Source organism: Elephas maximus, chromosome 1, assembly GCF_024166365.1.
Source record: "Elephas maximus indicus isolate mEleMax1 chromosome 1, mEleMax1 primary haplotype, whole genome shotgun sequence".
NCBI classification, from domain to species: domain Eukaryota; kingdom Metazoa; phylum Chordata; class Mammalia; order Proboscidea; family Elephantidae; genus Elephas; species Elephas maximus.
Window position 1 is genome coordinate 78,453,259 of NC_064819.1, and position 20,788 is coordinate 78,474,046.

Below are 20,788 nucleotides of genomic sequence, written 5' to 3' on the forward strand. Positions count from 1 at the left end.
GCTTGAAAATAATCCTCAGTTCTCTGAGATCATCTGGGCAATTGCTCTGCTCTCCAGACTGTGGGTATTGGTCATGCCTTCTGGGTTCTGGTTGGAGATCCTTGGCCTTGGGCCTCAGCCCAGCCTCTAGGCCCACTAGGTTGGCAATTCTGCTCCCTCAGCTTTGGGCAGCCGCATTCTCCTAGTCCATCCGAGTGATGCCCCCACCCCTCAGGCTGGGCAGGCTCCATTCTCCTGTCCCTTGAGCATGGCAGCCCCGTCCCCTCAGATTTGGGAGGCAGCCCCATTTTCTTGGCCTTTGGGCCTGGCAGCCTCACACTCCAGAACGGAGTTGGTGGAGATCTGAATCCTTGAAACCTATGAGGTGGGGATTCCACCCTTTGGAACCACGGTAACCCTGCTTCCGTTGCTCCTTCCAACATTTCTGCTGATCTTTGAGCTGCTCCAGGGATGGTCCTTTTCTTTTCTTGGAGAACAACAGGTATGTCCACATTTCTAGCAATATACTGTGGCTAGTGCCATATGTGTTCTCTAAGATGATAGAGACTATCTTTATGGCTCTCCTCACTTCCTTCTGAGCCCTCACCAGAATTGCCTTTGACATCCATAATTTTACCAACAGTCTATTCAAGGAAATCTAGGATTTTACTATTAGACATCTTAAAACTCTTCCAGCCTCTACCCATTACCCAATTCGAAAACCTATTCCGTATTTTAGGTAACTGTTAGAGCAGCACCCTACTCCTGGTACCAAACTCTGTCTTAGTTGTCTCTGCTACTATAACAGAAATATCACAAACTAAAATTTATTTTCTCACAGTTTGGGAGGCTAGAAGTGTGAATTCAGGGTTCCAACTCTAGGGTAAGGCTTTCTGTCTCTGTCTGCTCTGGAGGGAGGTCTTAGCATCTCTCTTCCTCCATCTCTACTTCTCTCACTTGCTTATTTAATCTCTTTTATATCTCAAAAGAGATTGATTTAAAACGTGCTTTACACTAAGCCTGCCTCATTAACACAACAAAGAAAACCCATTCCCAAATGGGATTATAACCACGGATATAGGGGGTTAGGATTTACAACACATACTTTTGGGGAACACAATTCAATCCATAACACAGAGAATGGAAAAAATTGAAAGTATGGAAGATATGTAAGGGGGAATGTAAAACAGAAAAGAGTGTTAGATGCTTATGAATCTGTAGGGATGAGAAGGAGAATGTAAAAGCAGAATTTAATCCTTGGAGTGGGGTGTTGTGCAGGGCCCAGAGAGGTAAATTAATCACACTTGACTCTCTGTGGCTCATTTTTGTCAGTGGTCCATGAAAGGTCACTCTTAGTTTTACTTTGTTTCTTTGTTTTTCCCTGTCTTGGCCTGTGTCCAACCCTTTCCTCTCCCCAGTCATTTAGACACCCTCTCTAATGTGCTTAATATATTATTTAGAAAAGAAATTATCTTAGAAATATGTGTTGTTGAATTGTGTGATTTTAATCGTCATAATCCTGATATATATATATTTACTTTACTCAATGCAGCTTGAAAAATCCATCAGTCTTGCTATGCTTACATTTGCTTCATTGCTTGTGGCTGTTGCATAGTATGAAAATCATAGGCAGCCACTGAAGTACATTCATGGACTTTTAGGTTGCCTCTAACAATCTGTTACCTCAAAATGCTGCAAAGACTATCCTAGGGAAGGCGAGCCAGAGAGCTGAGCTGGAATTTATTCACTAAGGTCCACTGTCAGGAAAGGAAATGGTGGGTGGTAGTTCTTAGTTTAAAACTATACAGGGGGAAAAAAAACTCATTTAATGGCAATGCTGCAAAAATCTAAGACCAAGTCCCACGTAGAAGTTGATATGTATGAAATTTTTATCTTTAAAAAGACAAAAGAAATGACATCCTTTTAGGTATAACTATATAACAGATTCTTGTCCGTGTGCAGAAAGCCCTGAAGATTTCAGTAATCCTTTCCACAGGAAAAGCCCAGGACCAGACGCATGGATAACACTCCAGTTAAAAGACTAAGGAGAGAACTCTTACTTTACTGTAAACACGACGGTGGGTTTTTTGGCTTGCTATTCTTGAGGCCGAGTTTGAATCCCCGACCTGAAGACAAGTAATATGCATTACCCAAATCTGCATAAAGGGCTGTTCCTGAAAGAGAGGCCTTTTTCTCTTTTGTTTTTATGTTTTTTAAAGGAATGTTCCCCATTTTTGACTTCTCAGTTGGCTCATGGAGCATGTGATGACCAACTAATGGAAATCCATTGCCTACTTTCTTCTGAAAGGAGAGGACCTGAGGCGGCGCCGGAAGTTTAAATTTTGTCGGAATGGCTCTGGAAACATTCCAGAATTCTCTAGTTCAGGACTTTTCTTTTGTGGACTGTTAGGTTTGAGTTGCGATAGAAGCCTCTTTTCTGTCCTTTTCTGTGGGATTGGTGCAGACGCGCTGGGCCGTTGGCAAGAGTATTCGGGGCTGAGCATCTTTGAGGAAGAAAGGGTTGCACTATGGACTGTGGGAAGAGAGAGAAGGCCAAGAAACGAAGAGTGATGGCCTCGTACTTGGAGGGGCCCAAGATGAGGCGATGCGGACAGGGCGAGCAGGTGTGATTGCAAGAGCAGGAGAGTTAAGCCGACAAGAGCTAGAAGAAACCTCAGGTGTTGCTGGCTCAAAGGTGATACTTTTGATTGGGCATGACAGGAACAAAATAGAGCGCTGTCAGAAGTGGGATTCGAACCCACGCCTCCACTCGGAGACCAGAACCCCCTAGCGCGGGAAGCTGAAGCTTGAGTCTGGCGCCTTAGACCACTCGGCCATCCTGACACTGCACGTAACGCCTCTGCAGGATACAACTGTACACAGTGACTGAAGACTGTTTCGTCCAAGAAAAAAGAAAACATTTCTAAAACCAAAAAAGAACACATTTTACAGCGAACCTGGAAGTTGCAGGGGACAACAGAATTAACGCAATCCTTACGACGAATTTTTTTTTTTTTTTTTACGACCGGAGCACATACCACCCACCCCACGTCCCCTTTTCCCAATGATCCCTCCCCGCCCCACCCAAGCCTGCCCCTAAAGACTAGGAGTTACAGGATCGGCTTTAAGGCGTAGAGGATTTGGGATCCAGATTTTATCCGCGCTGAGTTGAAACAGTATTTCAGCAGCTTTCCGCGATGGTCACAGTATCTGTCGCCCATATTTTATATTAAGAAGTTATATTAGTGGGGATTGGGCCCAGGAAAGCGGGACTTAAATATTACCTGTACCATTCTATTTTCAGCATTTTTACTTTTCTGCAAGGGTAGCGGAGAGCTTGACCATTTTCCACACTCCTTCAGCTTCCTTCCCTAGGCACGCCCCGCCTAACCCAACCTCTTTTTCCTTTTCTTGTCTTTCTTCATTGCCCTTTTCTTTCTCTCTCTCTCTCTCTCTCATACGATACCCCCTTCTAGTTTTTCTGCCAGCTGTGGGAGAAGGAATGTGAAGTGAAAGTCAGGACTTGGTTATAGGATACATAAGAGAAATATGACACCACGGAGAACAACAACAAAAACATCTTTGTCCTGGTGTAAAATCTCTACATAGATACATAGATAGATGGGGGGAGGGGGGAACAGAGAGAGAGAGAGGTAGGGTTAGATAGATACATCCCTACAAGTTTGATTCAGGTGAGAGGCATTCATTCACTGCTCACTTTCCATCCGGTCTCACAGCAATGTTTTATTACTTAGTCCCCCAAATCCATAGCTTTCAGAGACTTCATTTCCTGTGGAAGACAATCCAAATATTGTATGCAGGGACTGGCAAACAACTGTTGTAAGATCCTAATTTGTGTGCCCAATGATCAGGGATAAGTTGTTTTGTTTGTTTCAACATTCTCCCCTTCCCAGCCCTCAAATGAAGAACCAAAATATTGTTTTGAAGACAATGTAAAGTAGTAGAAAATGTGAGGATCTTGAATTAGATAAAAGTGTGCTTGAATTCATGCTTCATTACTTTAAAAAGTGTGATGTGTGAAGGTTAATGTTACCTTGATCCTGTGGAAACTGTTTCTTCATCTTTTAAATAAAGTAACCAAGTAGGAAAGAATAGAAGAAAGTTTCAGAACAAAAGAGAATTAATACATTTTTTAAAATAAACCTAACCATGTCAATAAGTGAGGAGTGGGTGTATTCTATAGGGCAAGAAAACTTAATGTTTGAGGTTATCTTTTCTACTGAGCAAAATTGTACCTCAACTGAGCAAAATTCTTCGCACTGATGTGGACAAGTATCATTATATTATTATCACATTCCCATAATTTAATTTCTACCATCACAGAAGTCTTGAATAGTCTACTGAATCAATCTTAGTCATTCAAAGACATGTTTCCTCTATAATATCAGATAATTCTTGGAGCATGTGCCAGACAATGCCCAACATTTCACTGAAAGGCAGGACCCAGTAATTTCTGTGGTCCATTTTTAAGTTTTGACAAATTTTCCTGACACACATAACACCATATATATGTTATTTAGAAGTTAGTAAGGTGTTAGCAAAAACAGAGGTGACATGTTTGATTAGATCACTTAGTTCTAACTCTGGTCCTTAGTTTATCCATTTGTAAAACTAAAACCAACCCAGTACCATCGAAACAAGGGGCTCATATATTTAATTTCAGCACTGTGGTTAGGTGAATATTTTTAAATATTTTTAAATATTTTATAGTTTCCTTAGATATACACTCTTTCTAATGGACTCATGTTTCTGAGATGAATAAAAACAAAAGTTTTGGTTTTGTTCTGAATCTTTCTTCAATTCCATCCTGCTTGGTTATCTTTATTTAAAAATATCAGATCTATGTAGTGTGAAGGTATTTCAAAATCAACAGGCTTCGCATGCCCAAGGCAACATACAAGTCTACTGAGAACAATGTGGCAATCTAGAGATATAGCAAGGTCATTAAAGACTCCACAATTTAATTGATTGAAGTTTTCATTTGTAAGGATGTCTTTTGGAATGGAGAGCAGTAAAAATGCATTTTCCATGAATTATATCCGTGCTCTTGAAGAAGTCATGGACTTCTTAGTAGACTCCTTAGACAGTAGTTTGTGACCACAGCTGTTTGCACAAAAGTCACATAATTGTCTGATAAGCTGCAAGGTAAGTGGAATGTAAACCATTCTGCAAGTCATTTCCGTTTATCTCAGGGCCATTACAAATTGATTTGGAAAGAGAACAGGTTCTGAAATAATAATGTGGAGTTAGTCTAAGTTATTTTCCTGAACTTGGAGCAGGAGCCTTTCCTTTCTTACATTCTAGACCAGGGCTTTTTAGCATCCTAATGAGCCTACAAAACACCTAGAAATCTGGCAAAAATGTATATTTTTATTTAGTATATGTAGTATGTATAAGAATCACCTACTTTAAGAATCACCTACAGGTATTGTTAAAACACAAATTTCAGGACCCAACCCCCAGAGACACAGATTTAGTAGGTCTGGAGTGAGGTCCAAGAATTTGCACTTTTAATTGGCTCCTAGGTGCTGCTGGTGGCAGCTGACCACCCCTTGAGTAACACTGCCTTAAACCAAAACTTCTCACACTCTAAATGTGCATAGGAGTTGCCTCAATATTTTGCTAAAATTCAGATTATCTTTCGGTAAATCTGGGTGTGGTGGAGATTCTGTACTTCTAACCAGCTCCCTGGTGCTGCAGATGTTGCTGGTACAGAGACCAGACTTGGGATAGAAACCTCTCAATATTCCCAAATAGTACTGTATATTGGAATCAGCAGCAGAGCTTTTAAAAACTCTGATGCCTGAGTGGCATCCCATACCAATTAAATCAGAAAGTCTGGGGGTGGGAGCCAGCAAACTGATATTTTATAAAGATCCTGAGATGATTCTAATGTGCAAAGTTTGGGAACAAGTGCTTTAGGCCATTTCTTTGTCATTGGTTATTCTGATTATCCTACTTGCATGCTTACAGTTTTTATTGTATATAATAAAATCAAATCTGTTTTTACATGCAAAACTCTCATCCATAGTCAGATCGTATTTAACACTATCCATCATGTATCAACGGAAATTCTGGTGGCATAGTGGTTAAGAGATCCTCTTGTCCATTAGTCCGGATCTCCCGTCACTCCCTGCCTTCTCGACATTGCTCTTGGGCAGGTGTTGCCCATTAGGTCTTCTATATTTGATTGAACTAAGAAGCACGTTCCTCACGTGTGTTATCGTTTGTTTTATAGGCCTGTCCAATCTCTGGCTGAAGATGGACTTCAGGATTGGCTTCTGTTCTGAGTTAGCAGGGAGTCGGGAGGCTGTACTCTGGGTGGTGGAGTGGGGGTGGTCATGAAACTTCTGTCGATTAAAAAACAATTACCATTAAAAAAATAATAATGTCGGTGTGGAGAACGCCCTGCCCGGCTGGAGCCGGGTGAAGTTAGGCAGCTGGAGGCGGCGAGAGACGGCAGGAAGGCACCCCTTTGGCTGACCCCAGCAATAATGGCGGTGTTTCACGACCAGATGGTGATCGAGGACTTCCAATATGACGAGGCCTCGGAGTCGTATTTCTACCCCTGCCCGTGTGGTGATAACTTCTGTATCACCAAAGAGGATTTGGAGAATGGGGAAGACGTGGCAACGTGTCCTAGCTGCTTTCTCATTATAAAAGTGATTTATGACAAAGATCAGTTTATGTGTGGAGAAACGGTCCCAGCCCCTTCCACCAACAAAGAATTAGTTAAATGCTGAAGACGGCCTTAGGAATCCAAATCTTGAGCAACTGGGAATGAGCCAAGCTGGAAAAATCAAATGAAAAGTTACCAGCCTGTTCACGGGACGACCATCTTGTTGCTTGCAGTTCCATTAGGGTGTGGATTCTTTCCTTGGACAGCCACATTCATCTCCAGTTAAAGAAGCTAGCCACGACGTGACATGCCTGATTTCCACATTTACGACTTTGAATTGCAAATATTCCTAATTTTCCACCTGTTTTAAAGGAAGATGATCTCAGACCAGTGTTTTCTTTCCCTCAGTTTCATCAGATCTTAAACCCAATTACTTCAGTATCTGATATCAGCATCATCTACCTCAAAGCCATTGGTATTCCTTTACAAAAAAGGGATTGTACTTTTAGCTTGGTCATTAAGATTATTAAAATTCACCCTTCCTTTGAAATTTGACATCACCTTTCCTGTTTTAAATTTAAAAATATTAACTTCCTTGTTAGGACTGCACTTCCAGTTCCTGCACCAAGTTAGCCTCCTCAGCCTTGTCATTATTAAAACGTTCAGGTTCTGTTAAGCATGGGTTATCTGTTACACTTGATGTGTAGAGGGCTGGGCGCGCTATTACAAAGAAAATATACTGGGCTCCTGATTTCTCCAGAGCTCAAAGTTAGTTGAATAAGAAAGAAAGAAAGATCAAAAAGTGAAATGATCAAAGAATATTTTGTTTTCTTGTTGATATTCAGTATGTTCCTTTAAAATCAGGACAAGGTAAAAAGACAAAACAGCCAAAGGAAGAATGAGGAGCAAAACGTGCCTCCTTAGCAAGTGAAATGCTTAAGCGATTCTGCCAGATCAGGGCAAGTCATATTTTATGGATGGATTTTTGTTTGCTTGTTTTTAAAAAAGGCTAATGAAACCACATTCCAGCTGGGGGTTAATGTCAAGTCTTTATGGCTGGCGGCAATGCTTTCAGCATTCTCACAGTATCAGGTTGCTCCTGAAAGGTGAAGGATCTATAATAACTCTTAAATTTGCTGAAGATGAGCTTGAAAACAGGAGGCCGTTTTTAAGTAAATACGCCCATGGAGGGTACAGCTAGTGAACCTATAACCTGCAATGAAACCAAACACACTCTTACAGAGAAATACTGCCCTGGAGAAAAACAAATACATAGAGATAAGTCACCAGCCTTCCTTTGCTGCAGTGCTGAGAGTAGCAAAAGTTAGAGCCACATAAGGAAATTTGAAAATTCCATTTTTATACACAACTTTCTTGTATGCATAAAAAAAAAAAAAAAGCATTGTTTGGCAGGATGTTTGGGGAATGGCTCCTGTGACGAAAGAGAAAAATAGCTTGCCAGAACGTGAACATTCTGTAACTGACTGATAAATGTGCTGCACACACTGGGGGTTTAAATTAAAACAAATGAATGGCCTTTTTTGTCTGCCAGCAGCATGTTTAACCGTTAGACAGTGAATCACCAGAAGCTGTATGCTGGGATGCTTGGGACGACCAGAAACATCATATGGCGTATTCTTGATATGATGAGAAATCTCATTGCTAGGTGAGACACTGACACCCAGAAGTAATCCACAACTGCTCTGCAGAAGCTGTTGGAACCAGCAAGTGCTCAAATGAACAGCAGAATACTAAGCGTTGACTGACTGGAATGAGCCATAAGGAGAAATGAAATCAAATGTTGATGGCTTTGTAGCTATCAATGACGTGTTAGTTTCTTCTGCTGATGTTAAATTTCAAACAAGAAGAGATGCCGTTAATGTAGATCTATTCTGAGTATAGAACAGGAAGAAAAGTTGCCGAAATCCAAACATCCCAGGAGAAAAGAAGCATAAACAACACTAGCAGTCAGTGTTCCGTGATAAGCTGCAACAATGGGAATGATTTTGTTTCCAAAGCAACCAAGTCACTAAATCTGTGAACTACAGAAGAACACATCAGGATTCAATCCTTTGTTAGGCAGAAAGTGAAACCAGGATCTTTTCAGATATGAACTAGAATTTTGTGTGATATTTGTGCCTTATTTAACCCAACATGTTTCTGGAGCACCTCAACTGATTTGTAGTCCAGGCTCTGTCTCTTACTGGCTTTGTAATCTTTGGCAAGGCTAGTGGATCACTGTTTTGTACAATTAGGAGCCTGGATTAACTCTAAGCTGTTAGTTCTATATCATGAGGCTTGGCAGCTTTCAGGAACTGAAATGGCAATTGAAACCTTTATAAACTCAAACTTTTTAGATCATGATTTACTGTGAAGACACTCCATTCTTCAATAACTTGTTGTTGCTGCACTTCGGAGTTTAAAGTCAGCTGGTTCTACATACACTTTGGTGTACACACCCAGAAACATTTCTCTTGGAAAGTGTCTGACATTTTTTGAGAACTATAAATATTAATTTATTACCAAGATGAATGTATTGGCATGCTATGTAAAGATAATTTAAATCCAAATAATAATAATAATGTCCCAGTGACAATATTTGCTTTTTGAGAGCTTCTAACATCTAATTTCGAGATTAACTTTTTTTTTTCTCTTTTTAAGAGAAGTAGTTTTATATTTTTATACTTTAACTTGGACAGAATTGTTTCGGATTATTGGAAAACCAAACGCATGTTAGTTGGGATAACTTATAAAATTGAAATTGCAAAAGTGTTAGCTTTGGCCTTTTTCCACAATCCCTGGGGTAAGAGAACCACGTTAAGTGTAAAATAATTTTTGTGGTTTTGGTTTTCAGGGACAGTGTTCTTTTCCCAGCAAGGAAAAGAAACCTGGAGCGCTGCATTGGCCGGGAATCGAACCCGGGCCTCCCGCGTGGCAGGCGAGAATTCTACCACTGAACCACCAATGCTGGATGACATTCCTCTTCTTTTTAAGTTTCATATAGCTGTCCTAACTCCATTCCTAAATTGTTAGTAAAATAAGAATGCATGTTTTTTCCCCAGGAATTTCGTTAAGTCCAATTAATGAAAAGATTATATCTAAAAGATGTTCTAAGAAAACCCATAAACTGGCAGGAGGCTGAACCTACACTGATATGTGACCCTTGATGAAAATACCTACAAATACCCAACATATAAAAATGTTTTTCTCCATCCCACCATCAATTTAAATCTCTAATGAAAACAAATTCTGAAAATCCCTCTTTTAGCATGCAAGCCAATTTTATTAATGTAGTAGATCAAAGCAATCAATTCAACTCTGAAACACCAAGTTACAACATCTCCAGGAGAAAACAAAAACTTCTATTGACGTTCTGTTTAGGAGACCCAAGATTGGAAAGGAAGGTATTGTCACTGAAAGTGGGAATGATAACGTAGAATTCTGAAAGTATTCTTCTAATCTCCTCCATATGGGCATCCCCATTACTTGCCCCCTGGAGAGGGTGACCACCAGTTACTGAGATTGCTGTGGCACTTTGCAACCAAAAGTCAAAAAGAGGTCTCAAAACAAATGAAGATATGACCCTTGTTTCTGAGGATTTTGGAGACGAAGCCAACACATAGAAAACCAAACAATAAAAAGTAAATTGGCAGACCTTCAGTTGACACAGGACAGGAACCATCCCCGAAGACAACTCATCAGAAATGAAAGGGACTGGTCAGCGGGTGGGAGAGAGACGCTGATGAAGAGTGAGCTAATTATATCGGGTGGACACTTGAGATTGTGTTGGCGACTCTTGTCTGGAGGGGGGATGGGAGGATAGAGAGAGAGGGAAGCCGGCAAAATTGTCAAGAAAGGAGAGACTGAAAGGGCTGACTCAAGAGGGGGAGAGCAAGTGGGAGTAGGGAGTGAGATGTATGTAAACTTATATGTGACAGACTGATTGGATTTGTAAACGTTCACTTGAAGCTTAATAAAAGTTATTAAAAAAAAAAAAGTAAATTGGGAGAAAAAAGCTTAGTTAATTGGATAAGGAAGAACGCAACCTCCAGAGTCTTAATTATGTCTTACAGGTTGTAAGGGCAAAGTTGAACTATTTATTGAGATTTTGAAATCTATATGGTGGTCTTTCAAAGTGAGGACAAGGTTAAGATTGGGTAAGGATCATGACATTATAGTTTAGAATTGGTAGACACAGCCAGGAAAGGATTTTGAGGTTGCAAACATTATCTATTGCTGTGTAACAAGTTGTCCTAAAAAATAGTGGGTTACGGCAACAAGCATTTATTATCTCATAGTTTCTGTAGGTCAAGAACTCAGGGGGCTTAGCTGATGGGGCTTCTTATGAGGTTGCAAACAAGATGCTGACAGGGGCTACAATTATCTGAAGGCTTACCTGGGGCTGGAGAACACTCTTCCAAACTCACTCACTTGGCTGTTGAATGGAACCTTAGTTTTTGTTTTGTTTTATTTTTACCAGATGGGCCTCTCCATGCCATGTCCTTCTGATGTGGCAGTGGGATTCCACCAGATCAAGTGACCTGAGAAAGCCAAGAGGAAGCTGTAGCATCTTGTATGACTTAGTATGGCACTATCACTTTCACATTACTCTATTCACTAGAAGCAAGTCACTAAATTCAACTCACACTCAAGGGGAAGGAAATTGAAGGACAGGGTATTTAAGACTGTGTGGACATATTTTAAAAACACCACAGGTACTTAAAAGGTGTTGCTGTGTAATCTGTCTTTCCATATCTTCTAATGAGAAGTTGATGGGCCTTTCAAGAAATTCCTGCAATGAACAATAAAGTTCCTGGAATAAGCAAAAAGTTATTTGCAACTTTTATCTTCCTAGGCAAGAGTCTCAGGGGATAGAAGTGTTATGTATGAAAATACTGGAATACAAAAGTCATGGGAATGTAGACAGTAAGCTGTGGGGCTGGTTTCAATTCTCACATTCAATACAGAAATCAAACCCATTTTTGTGGGGTTGATTCCGACTCATAGCACTGCCCCACAGAGTTCCTAAGGATCGCCTGGTGAATTATGAACTGTGGACGTTTTGGTTAGCCGCCTTAGCTCTTAACCACTAGGCTAAGGTTCCCATAAATTACACAGATATACTTTCTTACAGATAAACTTAAAAAGCAATATTTAAAAAAATAAACTCTGGAAAGAAATTACCTAGAAATTACTAGCTATCTTACAATAAAGTTTAAAATATTCGTTGTTTTAATATGCTTCTTGTTGGAAATTAGAGTCTACTTCCTAATATTCAGGATTTTTTAAAAGAAGCTTTGGTTTGGTATTTTATGGAAATGATATATTAGCTTGACTTCTACATTGAGACAGAGGTGGAATGTAGCATTCCCTTACCAGATGTCAGAGTCAATAAAAGTGGTTGTATCAATACACTGGACGTTGTGACTAGAGGATGCCCTGGGGATGGCAGTGAGAAATGAAACTGAATGCTCAGCTAAAAGACGAATCTAGTGAAAACTGGAGAGTGTGCACATATAAAACCTAAAATTGGAAAACCCATGTATGAGACAGAATAAAAATGTCATTTTGGTCACCTAAAACACAATAAAATATTCTTTTTAAAAATGTCATATTTGAAGGTAAGTCAACTCCCTGACAAGACTACTGCTTCCTTTTTGTCTCTTGTTCTAGGGTCTGGGCCTCAGTTTTATTGGTAAACTCAGTGAAATTATCACCTGAGGGTAGTTAGGTTCAGGGACTGATTCACACTAATAGGACTCACAGAAGCCTGATGTTATAAATCCGAACACAATTTATTAACTGGGAGGGGAGTTTAATTTTTCAAGGCAGATATTCATAGCCACACTTCAGTTCACCTTGATCCTGATCATGAGGTTCTCTACAGGGTGATTCAGTAATGATAAAGGGGTCTGGTGGCATAGCATCGGAGCAAAGAAAAGCGGGTTTTGAGGGGTATTTCCTTCAGCTTACGATAAAGCCTGATGAAGTGCCCAAAGTTATTTTTTAAAGGAGATTCCTACATGTTATTCTATATCGTGTGGCAAGAGCCCCACAGTTACAGCAGAACTACCCACTGCATCTTTCATGACACAAAGAAATCGTAAGCTATAAGAAACAATGTAACATGCTTCACATCATTCTGCCTTCTCAGCTCGTGATCTGTTTAATTCACTTCCAATTAACAGACATTTATGGATCTCCTACTATGTACCTAGCATTAGGTAAAAAAAAAAAAAAAAAAAAGGTTGCAGTAGACTCCGTTCGGACTCGTCGATCCACCCCATTGGGTTTCCAAGGAGCGCCTGGTTGAGCCTAGATGCCCACCTTTTGGTTAGCAGCCGTAGTTCTCCACCACTACGCCACCAGGCTTTCTTAGCGTTACGTATGGCTCTCAATGAAGTAGACATAATTCCTGATGCCATAGAGGAGAGTTAAATATCTTTTTAAGTAAGGCGGCAAAAGGTGCAGGGCGCATCTGAGGATTTTGTGCCCCCATCATAGAATCCCAACAGCAAGTCAAAGGCAAAAGAAAAGAAAACTCTGAAAAGGTAGAATCATCTAATCTCTGCGGCCTTAACAGATTTCAAACTGGAGATCTTCACAGTTAATTACGTCTCGACGAAGGAAAGTAGACTGTCAAATTCATTTATTTTTTCTCTCTCCAAAAGACGACCACCCTGACCCCGGCGTGATTTGAACACGCAACCTTCTGATCTGGAGTCAGACGCGCTACCGTTGCGCCACGAGGTCACAGCGCCCCAATTTATCCTTTCTAAAATCGGATCCTGATTCATCCCACCCCCCTCCCCGATCCAAAATACTTATATCTCTGTCATTAGCTCTGACCATTTTTCTCCACCTTTCACAGTTTTGCTAAAGCTTCCTTGAGAAAGAAATGAAGGATTGACCAGAGTGAATATTAATCCCAAATGTTCCATATACGAAAATTCACTAGACGCCTCTCTCTTCTGTATCCCACTTTCAGCCTTGTGGTGCCAGGCCTCGCGGTCTTCTCCCTTCCTCCTCCCTATCCGAATGCCCACCGGCCTCATCCTCAACCTGGTAAAAAGCTTCTTGTCCTCAAAGCCTAGAGCGGGTGGCATCTCTTGACAAAACCCTCACTTCCTCAGTCAGGATCCGTGGGCCCTGAGGCCTCTATTGCGTGCAAGTGACATTCAGTTTACAAAAGGAACCCCGGATAAACGGTTAACATTTACTGAGTGCTTATCACTTACTATTTTTTTTTTTTTTACCACTTACTATTAGTCCTGTGTTAAAGGGCTTTTTAATTCATATTACCTTATATATGTGGTAGAAAACTATTCCACCTTTGCCTGGATGGTGAAGGTCTGGATGCCAGGGCTTTGGGAACAGGTAAATTGTTAGAAATGTAAAATCTCCGCCACACTCCAGACGTGCTGAATGGGACACTCTGGGCTTGAAGCCCCAGGGATCTGTGTTTTAACAAACTCTCCAGGTGGTCGTGAAGCACAGAAAAGTTTGAGAATCCCTGCTCCAGCCTAGTAACCGTATATTTTACTTTCTCAAGAAAATAAACTTCCCGTCTTCTTCCAGGATAGAGGAAGGGCAGTTTCCAGGTGAAGCTGGTGCTGACAATTCCTGAGACAATGAGGCCATATCATGGGTGATAGAGATGGGGTTCTGCGGTGCAAATCTGGTTGCCTCTCTGCTTTTCCCACTATTGGTTTAGTTCTGACAAATCAGCTATCACTCTTCAACAGCCTTTCCAGCTTATAACACCTTGTTGCTGTTTTCTCCACTCTTGAACTTTCTAACCTATGTGAATTTGTATTTTAGAATTATTTCAGTGTGATGTCTGGAGTACACACAAGTAAAGTGTTGTGTTTAATTCAGAAACTTTACCTGGAAGGCACGGGAGTGGAGGTTCCCTGGACCTGTAAAGCAGCTGGGTTCTGTCTTGGCCTAGTTAACCCGTCTCCTCCTTCAGCTCTCAGCCTCCTGCAGCCTTTCTCCCTGACTTCCATACAAAGATAAAGCACTCTATCAAGTAAAGCCTTCTAACTAATAACAGCACCATATTCAATTATTGTAACATTGTATTTCTCTCCTTTGCAGCTATCTAGTTGTAACTCTGCAGTATTTTTGATCATTAAATTAACTTTGCTTCCTCAATTAGACTGCAGCATTTCTGAGGCGCCGGAATCTCTCTGAAATACTATAATAATTTCCCTATATTATATATACGCATACAAAAAAAAAACCCAAACCCGTTGTGTGGACTCATTCCAATTCATAGCGACCCTATATATATCCTGTATAAGGTATATGTACTATAAAGTATATATATATACTTTATAAATTATATGTATATATTACCTTTATGGAAATGCTGGTGGTGTAGTGGTTAAGTGCAATGGCTGCTAACTAAAAGGTTGGTAGTTCAAATGCACCAGGAGCTCATTGGAAACCTTGTGGGGCAGTTCTACTCTGTTCTGTAGGTCGCTATGAGTCAGAATTGACTCCACGGCAATGGGTTTGGTTTTCTTGGTTTATTACATTTACAGCCCAAGTGAAGACCAGCGGATTATTTTTCCTTTCAAAAAGTTTTCAACACCCAATCTTATGGGATTAGGTTGACTAATGGATAAGGCATCTGATTTTGGATCTAGAAAATGGAAGAGTTCGAATCCCTTAGTGGTTACAGAATAGTTTGTTTCCCTTGGAAGAATCCCAGAGCTTGTTGGTCGTTGTGCTCCGTTTTAAAACCTTTCTTTTCTTGGTTAAAGTCGGAAATAAGAAATTTACTCATTTTCACCGTAATAGTTTATCTTCCATGTATTTCTTCTCCATGTTCTTTGCCTTTGTTTCTGTTTCTTTTTCTCCCTCCAAGTATCTCTTTTTTTAATATCACTCGTTGTTACCGACTCCTATGAGTCGGAACCGACTCGACAGCAAGTAACAACAGCAACCCATCATTATCACTATACCAGTCAGTCCATTCCGGGTCGGAGACACAAAAAATTTGTTCGGTGGACCGGCAGCAGCCCCTGGGAGCCGCTTAGAAATACAAACTTTCAGAGTACATCACGCACCCCCGCGCCGCCCTCGATTTACTGAATTAGAATCTCTGGAGGTGGGGCCCAGGAATTTGGATTTTAACAAGATATCCAAGTGATTCCTATATGCACTCGAGTTTGAGAACCTCGGAGACCTTACAATCTTCATAATGTCACGTTCTTCCCGTCCACTTGACATGAAAGTGCAAACTCCTCCGAGCCTTTTAGCGCCAATCAAGCTGAATTCCCAGGTTGCTACGCAAAGACTTGGAGGCACGTGGGGAGGTGGACCTGGGAAAAGGAAGCAGGAAGGAGGGCAGCGGTCTTGCCAAGAGTAACCTCTCACAAATGCAGAAAGAATGATAGAATTAGAACAATCACTATCCCTAACCCCCAGAGAAATAGTAGACCTAGGCAAAGAGCATTAGCAAACTTAAAACCATTAGGCAAAGGGTTATTGGGAAAGAACAGATGTGCATGTTGCTGAAGTTACCAACCCACAGATTACGTCCCAAATGGAAAGGTAAAAAATAAAAAACCCTGGGAGTGCCACTTTATTTTCATTATCATTGGGATATCTTGAGAAGTGCCTCTTATGTGAAGTAAAACAAAAACCCAGACCTGTTGCTAACAGCTGCCAATGGATTAGAACTCCCCGTCTTTTGGTTAGCAGCTGAACGCTTAACCACTGAGCCCCCAGGGCTTCTTAAGAGCACACAGTGTCGGGCCAAAAATGCTTTACCTGAATCTAATCAATTCATCAAAAGGTATGATCAATTCTTTAGACTTCCAGTATACACGTAGTAGAGGAATAAATTAAAAGATGGCATGAAGAAACGATGAGACAATTTCAGAATGCAGGATGTTCCATAGAACAATTGGGTTGGACTTTTAAAGAATCAATGTCAAAACAAAGCAAAACAACAGAACATGACGGGAGGCTGATCTAGACTAAAAGGGATTAAGGAAATAACCAAAGGCAATGAATGACCTTTGACTGGATCCTGGTTAGAAAACACTGTTATGAAAGATGTATTGTTGTTGTTAGTTACCGTCGATTATTATTGAGTCCTTATTAAAATAAAAGTATCATGGAATAGAGGATATGTGGTAACAGAGTACAGTGTAAAGAACCTATGGGCGTCTGTAGTTGTGGTCGAGTGGTTAAGGCAATGATCCAGAAGTCCACTGAGGTCACGCCGCGGACTATGAGCATTGACTTTTGTCTTCATTTCCGTCTCTGATCGCTAATTACAATATTGTATTGCAAGCTACTTTTAAAAATATTAAACATTCTCTCGGATCTTTTACGAGTTACCTAACAATGGATTTCTCATTGCCCCGGAAAGAATTATTTTGGATGACTAAACTAAGCCAAGGGAACCAATAGAATCCTATTTTGTTTCAGCTCTGAGGTTTCTTGGGTTTGAAATTCCGACAATCGAAGAAAGCAAGCTAAAAGAAGAGTTTCTTATAGTCACCTTTAGAATGACACAGTAATCCCTTTTTCTATGAGCTTAAGTAGAACAATACCTTTGCCAAAGGGCCAGTGGCGCAATGGATAACGCGTCTGACTACGGATCAGAAGATTCCAGGTTCGACTCCTGGCTGGCTCGTTAGCACTTAACTTTTTGAGACTCCACAAATAGCACTTAACTTTTTGAGACTCCACAAATTAACAAAGTTCGTATGGAAGTATTAGGTTCTGAGAAATGAGCCCACCAGAAATTTTATTCTCTCACCAACAAGTGGTTCCTCTGCGTTTACTGATATAAAGTACACTGAGGAAGGATGTTGGAGAGACTCTGTGGTCTGACACCCTGTAATGATGTCCCGAGTGCTGCCTTCTGTTCTCATTTCTCCCTCGCTCCAAATACAAAAGAGTTCTTGCTGCCTCATACTATTCTGTAGGTGTTTTTGTTTTGTTTGAGTGATTGATTTAATAAGGAAGGAATACTGCTGTCTTAGGCTGAGTTCCCCAGAAGAGCAAAACCAGTAAAGTGCCCCATAGGGTTTCCAATGTGCGGCTGACGGATTCGAGCTGCCAACCTTTTAACTACTGCACCACTAGGGCTCCATAAGTACATGTAGAGTGATTTATTTCAAGGAAATGCCTCAAAAAATCTAGCCCCAGAAACCTCTGTGATATTAACTACTACTACTATACTAGTCGGAAAGCCTGGTGGCGTAGTAGTTAAAGAGCTATGGCTGCTAACCAAAAGGTCTAGCAGTTCATATTCACCAGGTGCTCCTTGGAAACTCTTATCAGTCAGTTCTACTCCGTCTTACAGGGTCGCTATGAGTTGGAATCGACTCGAAGGCAGAGTGTTTCGGGTTTTGGTACTATACTAGTCATTCACTCAGTTCCAGGCACACTGGCCTTTTGCCATTCTTGGACCAAAGGGGCCTGTTCCTGCCACAGAATCTTTGCATTTTCTGTTCTCTCTGCCTGTAACCATCATCCCCCATATAGCAATGTGGTTCTCTCCCTCATCTCTTTGAAATAGTTGCTGAAATTCATCTTCTCCGTGAGACCTTCCCTGACCTTTCTATTTAAATTTGCAACACCTCCCCGCCATCAAGCAGCTAAAGCAAAACGAAGAATTGAAGAAGTAAAAGAACTGAACAGAAGATTTCAAAGGGCCTCTTGAGAAGACAAAGTTTTATAATCACATGTGCAAAGAGCTGGAGATGGAAAACCAAAAGGGAAGAACACGCTTGGGGTTTCTCAAGCTGAAAGAATTGAAGAAAAAATTCAAGCCTCGAGCTGCAATAGTGAAGGATTCCATGGGGAAAATATTAAATGATGCAGGAAGCATCAAAAGAAGATGGAAGGAATACACAGAGTTATTATACCAAAAAGAATTAGTCGATAGTCAACCATTTCAAGAGGTGGCATATGGTCAGGGACTGATGGTACTGAAGGAAGAAGTCCAAGCTGCTCTGAAGGCATTGGTGAAAAACAAGGCTCCAGGAATTGATGGAATATCAATTGAGATGTTTCAACAAACAGATGCAGCGCTGGAGGTGCTCACTCGTCTATGCCAAGAAATATGGAAGACAGCTTCCTGGCCAACTGATTGGAAGAGATCCATATTTATGCCTATTCCCAAGAAAAGCAATCCAACCGAATGTGGAAATTATAGAACAATATCATTAATATCACACACAATCAAAATTTTGCTGAAGATCATTCAAAAACAGCAGTGTATCGACAGGGAACTGCCAGAAATTCAGGCCGGTTTCAGAAGAAGATGTGGAATGGGGAGTCAGGATTGGAGGAAGACTCATTAACAGCCTGCGTTATGCACATGATACAACCTTGCTTGCTGAAACTGAAGAGGACTTGAAGCACTTACTAATGAAGATCAAAGACCACAGCCTTCAGTATGGATTACACCTCAACATTAAACAAAAATCCTCACAACTGGACCAATGAGCAACATTATGATAAATGGATAAAAGAATGAAGTTGTCAAGGATTTTATTTTACTTGGATCCACAAACAACAGCGATGGAAGCAGCAGTCAAGAAATAAAAAGACGCATTGCATTGGGCAAATCTGTTGCAAAGGACCTCTTCAAAGTGTGGAAGAGCAAAGATGTCACCCTGAAGACTAAGGTGTGCCTGACCCAAGCCATGGTATTTCAATCACATTATATGCATGTGAAAGCTGGACAATGAATAAGGAAGACCGAAGAAGAGTTGACGCCTTTGAATTGTGGTGTTTGCGAAGAATATTGCATATACCATGGGCTGCCAAAAGAACGAACAAATCTGTCTTGGAAGAAGTACAACCAGAATGCTCCTTACAGGCAAGGATGGCGAGACTGCGTCTATACATACTTTGGACATGTTGTCAGGAGGGATCCCTCTCTGGAGAAGGGCATCATGCTTGGCAGAGTACAGGGTCGGCGGAAAAGAGGAAGACCCTCAACGAGGTGGATTGACACAGTGGCTGCAACAATGAGCTCAAGCATAACAACGATTGTGAGGATGGCGCAGGACCAGGCAGTGTTTCTTTGTGTTGTGCATAGGGTCGCTATGAGTCGGAACTGACTCGACCGCACCTAACAACAACCCCGCCGCCCAACACAAGCACTCTTTATTCTCCTTCCTTGCGTTATCTTATCGTTCTCCACAGTTTATTTTTTCTTTCCTCCATTAGAATGGAAGCTTCATAAGAGCAGGGTTTTGCTTTCTTTTTCATTGATCGACTGCTGTATCCTAGCACTACGGGGTGACTGGCAATCAAATATTTCCTGTTCGAATAAATGAATAAATAACTAGAAAAACAGAATTTGGGAATTAGTAAAGGAATAAATGAATGCAGCAGAGCTTTTGCTCTGCACAACTTTGAACATGTTATTTAAACTCTAAAAACTTCAGTATTCTCATTTGTAAAGTGAGAATAATAACAGCACTTTGAAGAATTGTGACGATTAAATGATTTGGAACTGGGACTAGTGAATGGCACCTAAGTGCTCAAGCAGTCAATAAAAGCCATTATTGTTGCTTTTATTGTTCTCATTATTTTTGAGAGTTGATTTTTGCATAGTGATGTATGGCAGACAGAGAAGCAGAAGTCTGAGAGAACTGCACATCAAAAAGGTTCTTCTCAGGCCCCATGGCAACTGTAGAAGGTTCCCCCTCGTATTACAAATTAGTGCCCTTTTTCTCTTATCTAAAGCAGATGCTGGGAGTAGATCCGACTCATGGCGACACTTCTCTGTGGTAGATAGCCAGGTCTTTCTTCAAGGGACCTTTGAATGGACTCCAACCTTTTGGTTAGCTGACAAGAGCCGTTTCCACCACCTTGGAATTTGGGGCGAAAAAGATATCAAGGTAGCAGAGGATGGTTTCGATCCATCGACCTCTGGGTTATGGGCCCAGCACGCTTCCGCTGCGCCACTCTGCTCCGTGGTTGCTAGCTTTTTCTTTGTACAATCCAGTGCAGATTTCAGATTGTTTTCTGTTTGCAGTGTGTAAGGTATAAGCTATAATACGGGCAGCCCTAGGTGGCGTAGTGGTTAGGTGCTACGGCTGCTAACCAAATGGTCCGTAGTTCAAACCCGCCGAGGCGCTCTTCGCAAACTCTATGGGCCAGTTCTACTCAGTGGGCTTGTTT

The 20,788-nt window shown here is 41.0% G+C and overlaps 1 protein-coding gene and 5 non-coding genes across 7 annotated transcripts; 2 read left to right on the plus strand and 4 right to left on the minus strand.

Annotated features, from left to right (window-relative positions):
- Positions 1–2,716: 2,716 nt before the first annotated feature.
- TRNAL-CAA (transfer RNA leucine (anticodon CAA)) lies at positions 2,717–2,823 on the minus strand. The gene is made up of 2 exons: positions 2,786–2,823; positions 2,717–2,762 (listed from the first exon to the last, which is right to left on the minus strand). It is a non-coding gene; the product is annotated as a tRNA-Leu (tRNA).
- Positions 2,824–6,494: 3,671 nt separating this feature from the next.
- Positions 6,495–6,764, plus strand: LOC126077371 (DPH3 homolog). Of its 2 annotated transcripts, XM_049886675.1 has the most exons (2): positions 6,495–6,591; positions 6,664–6,764. In XM_049886675.1, exons 1-2 carry the CDS (start codon positions 6,495–6,497, stop codon positions 6,741–6,743), a joined length of 177 nt encoding a protein of 58 aa, XP_049742632.1. In that variant the 3' UTR covers positions 6,744–6,764. The 2 variants fall into 2 exon arrangements, with proteins under 2 accessions (XP_049742632.1, XP_049742622.1); XM_049886665.1 differs by having other exon boundaries at positions 6,495–6,764.
- Positions 6,765–9,516: 2,752 nt separating this feature from the next.
- TRNAG-GCC (transfer RNA glycine (anticodon GCC)) lies at positions 9,517–9,587 on the minus strand. Its single transcript has one exon. It is a non-coding gene; the product is annotated as a tRNA-Gly (tRNA).
- Positions 9,588–13,300: 3,713 nt separating this feature from the next.
- On the minus strand, positions 13,301–13,372 carry TRNAW-CCA (transfer RNA tryptophan (anticodon CCA)). The gene has a single exon. It is a non-coding gene; the product is annotated as a tRNA-Trp (tRNA).
- A 3,831-nt stretch (positions 13,373–17,203) lies between these two features.
- TRNAR-ACG (transfer RNA arginine (anticodon ACG)) lies at positions 17,204–17,276 on the plus strand. The gene has a single exon. It is a non-coding gene; the product is annotated as a tRNA-Arg (tRNA).
- A 3,230-nt stretch (positions 17,277–20,506) lies between these two features.
- Positions 20,507–20,578, minus strand: TRNAM-CAU (transfer RNA methionine (anticodon CAU)). The gene has a single exon. It is a non-coding gene; the product is annotated as a tRNA-Met (tRNA).
- Positions 20,579–20,788: the final 210 nt, after the last annotated feature.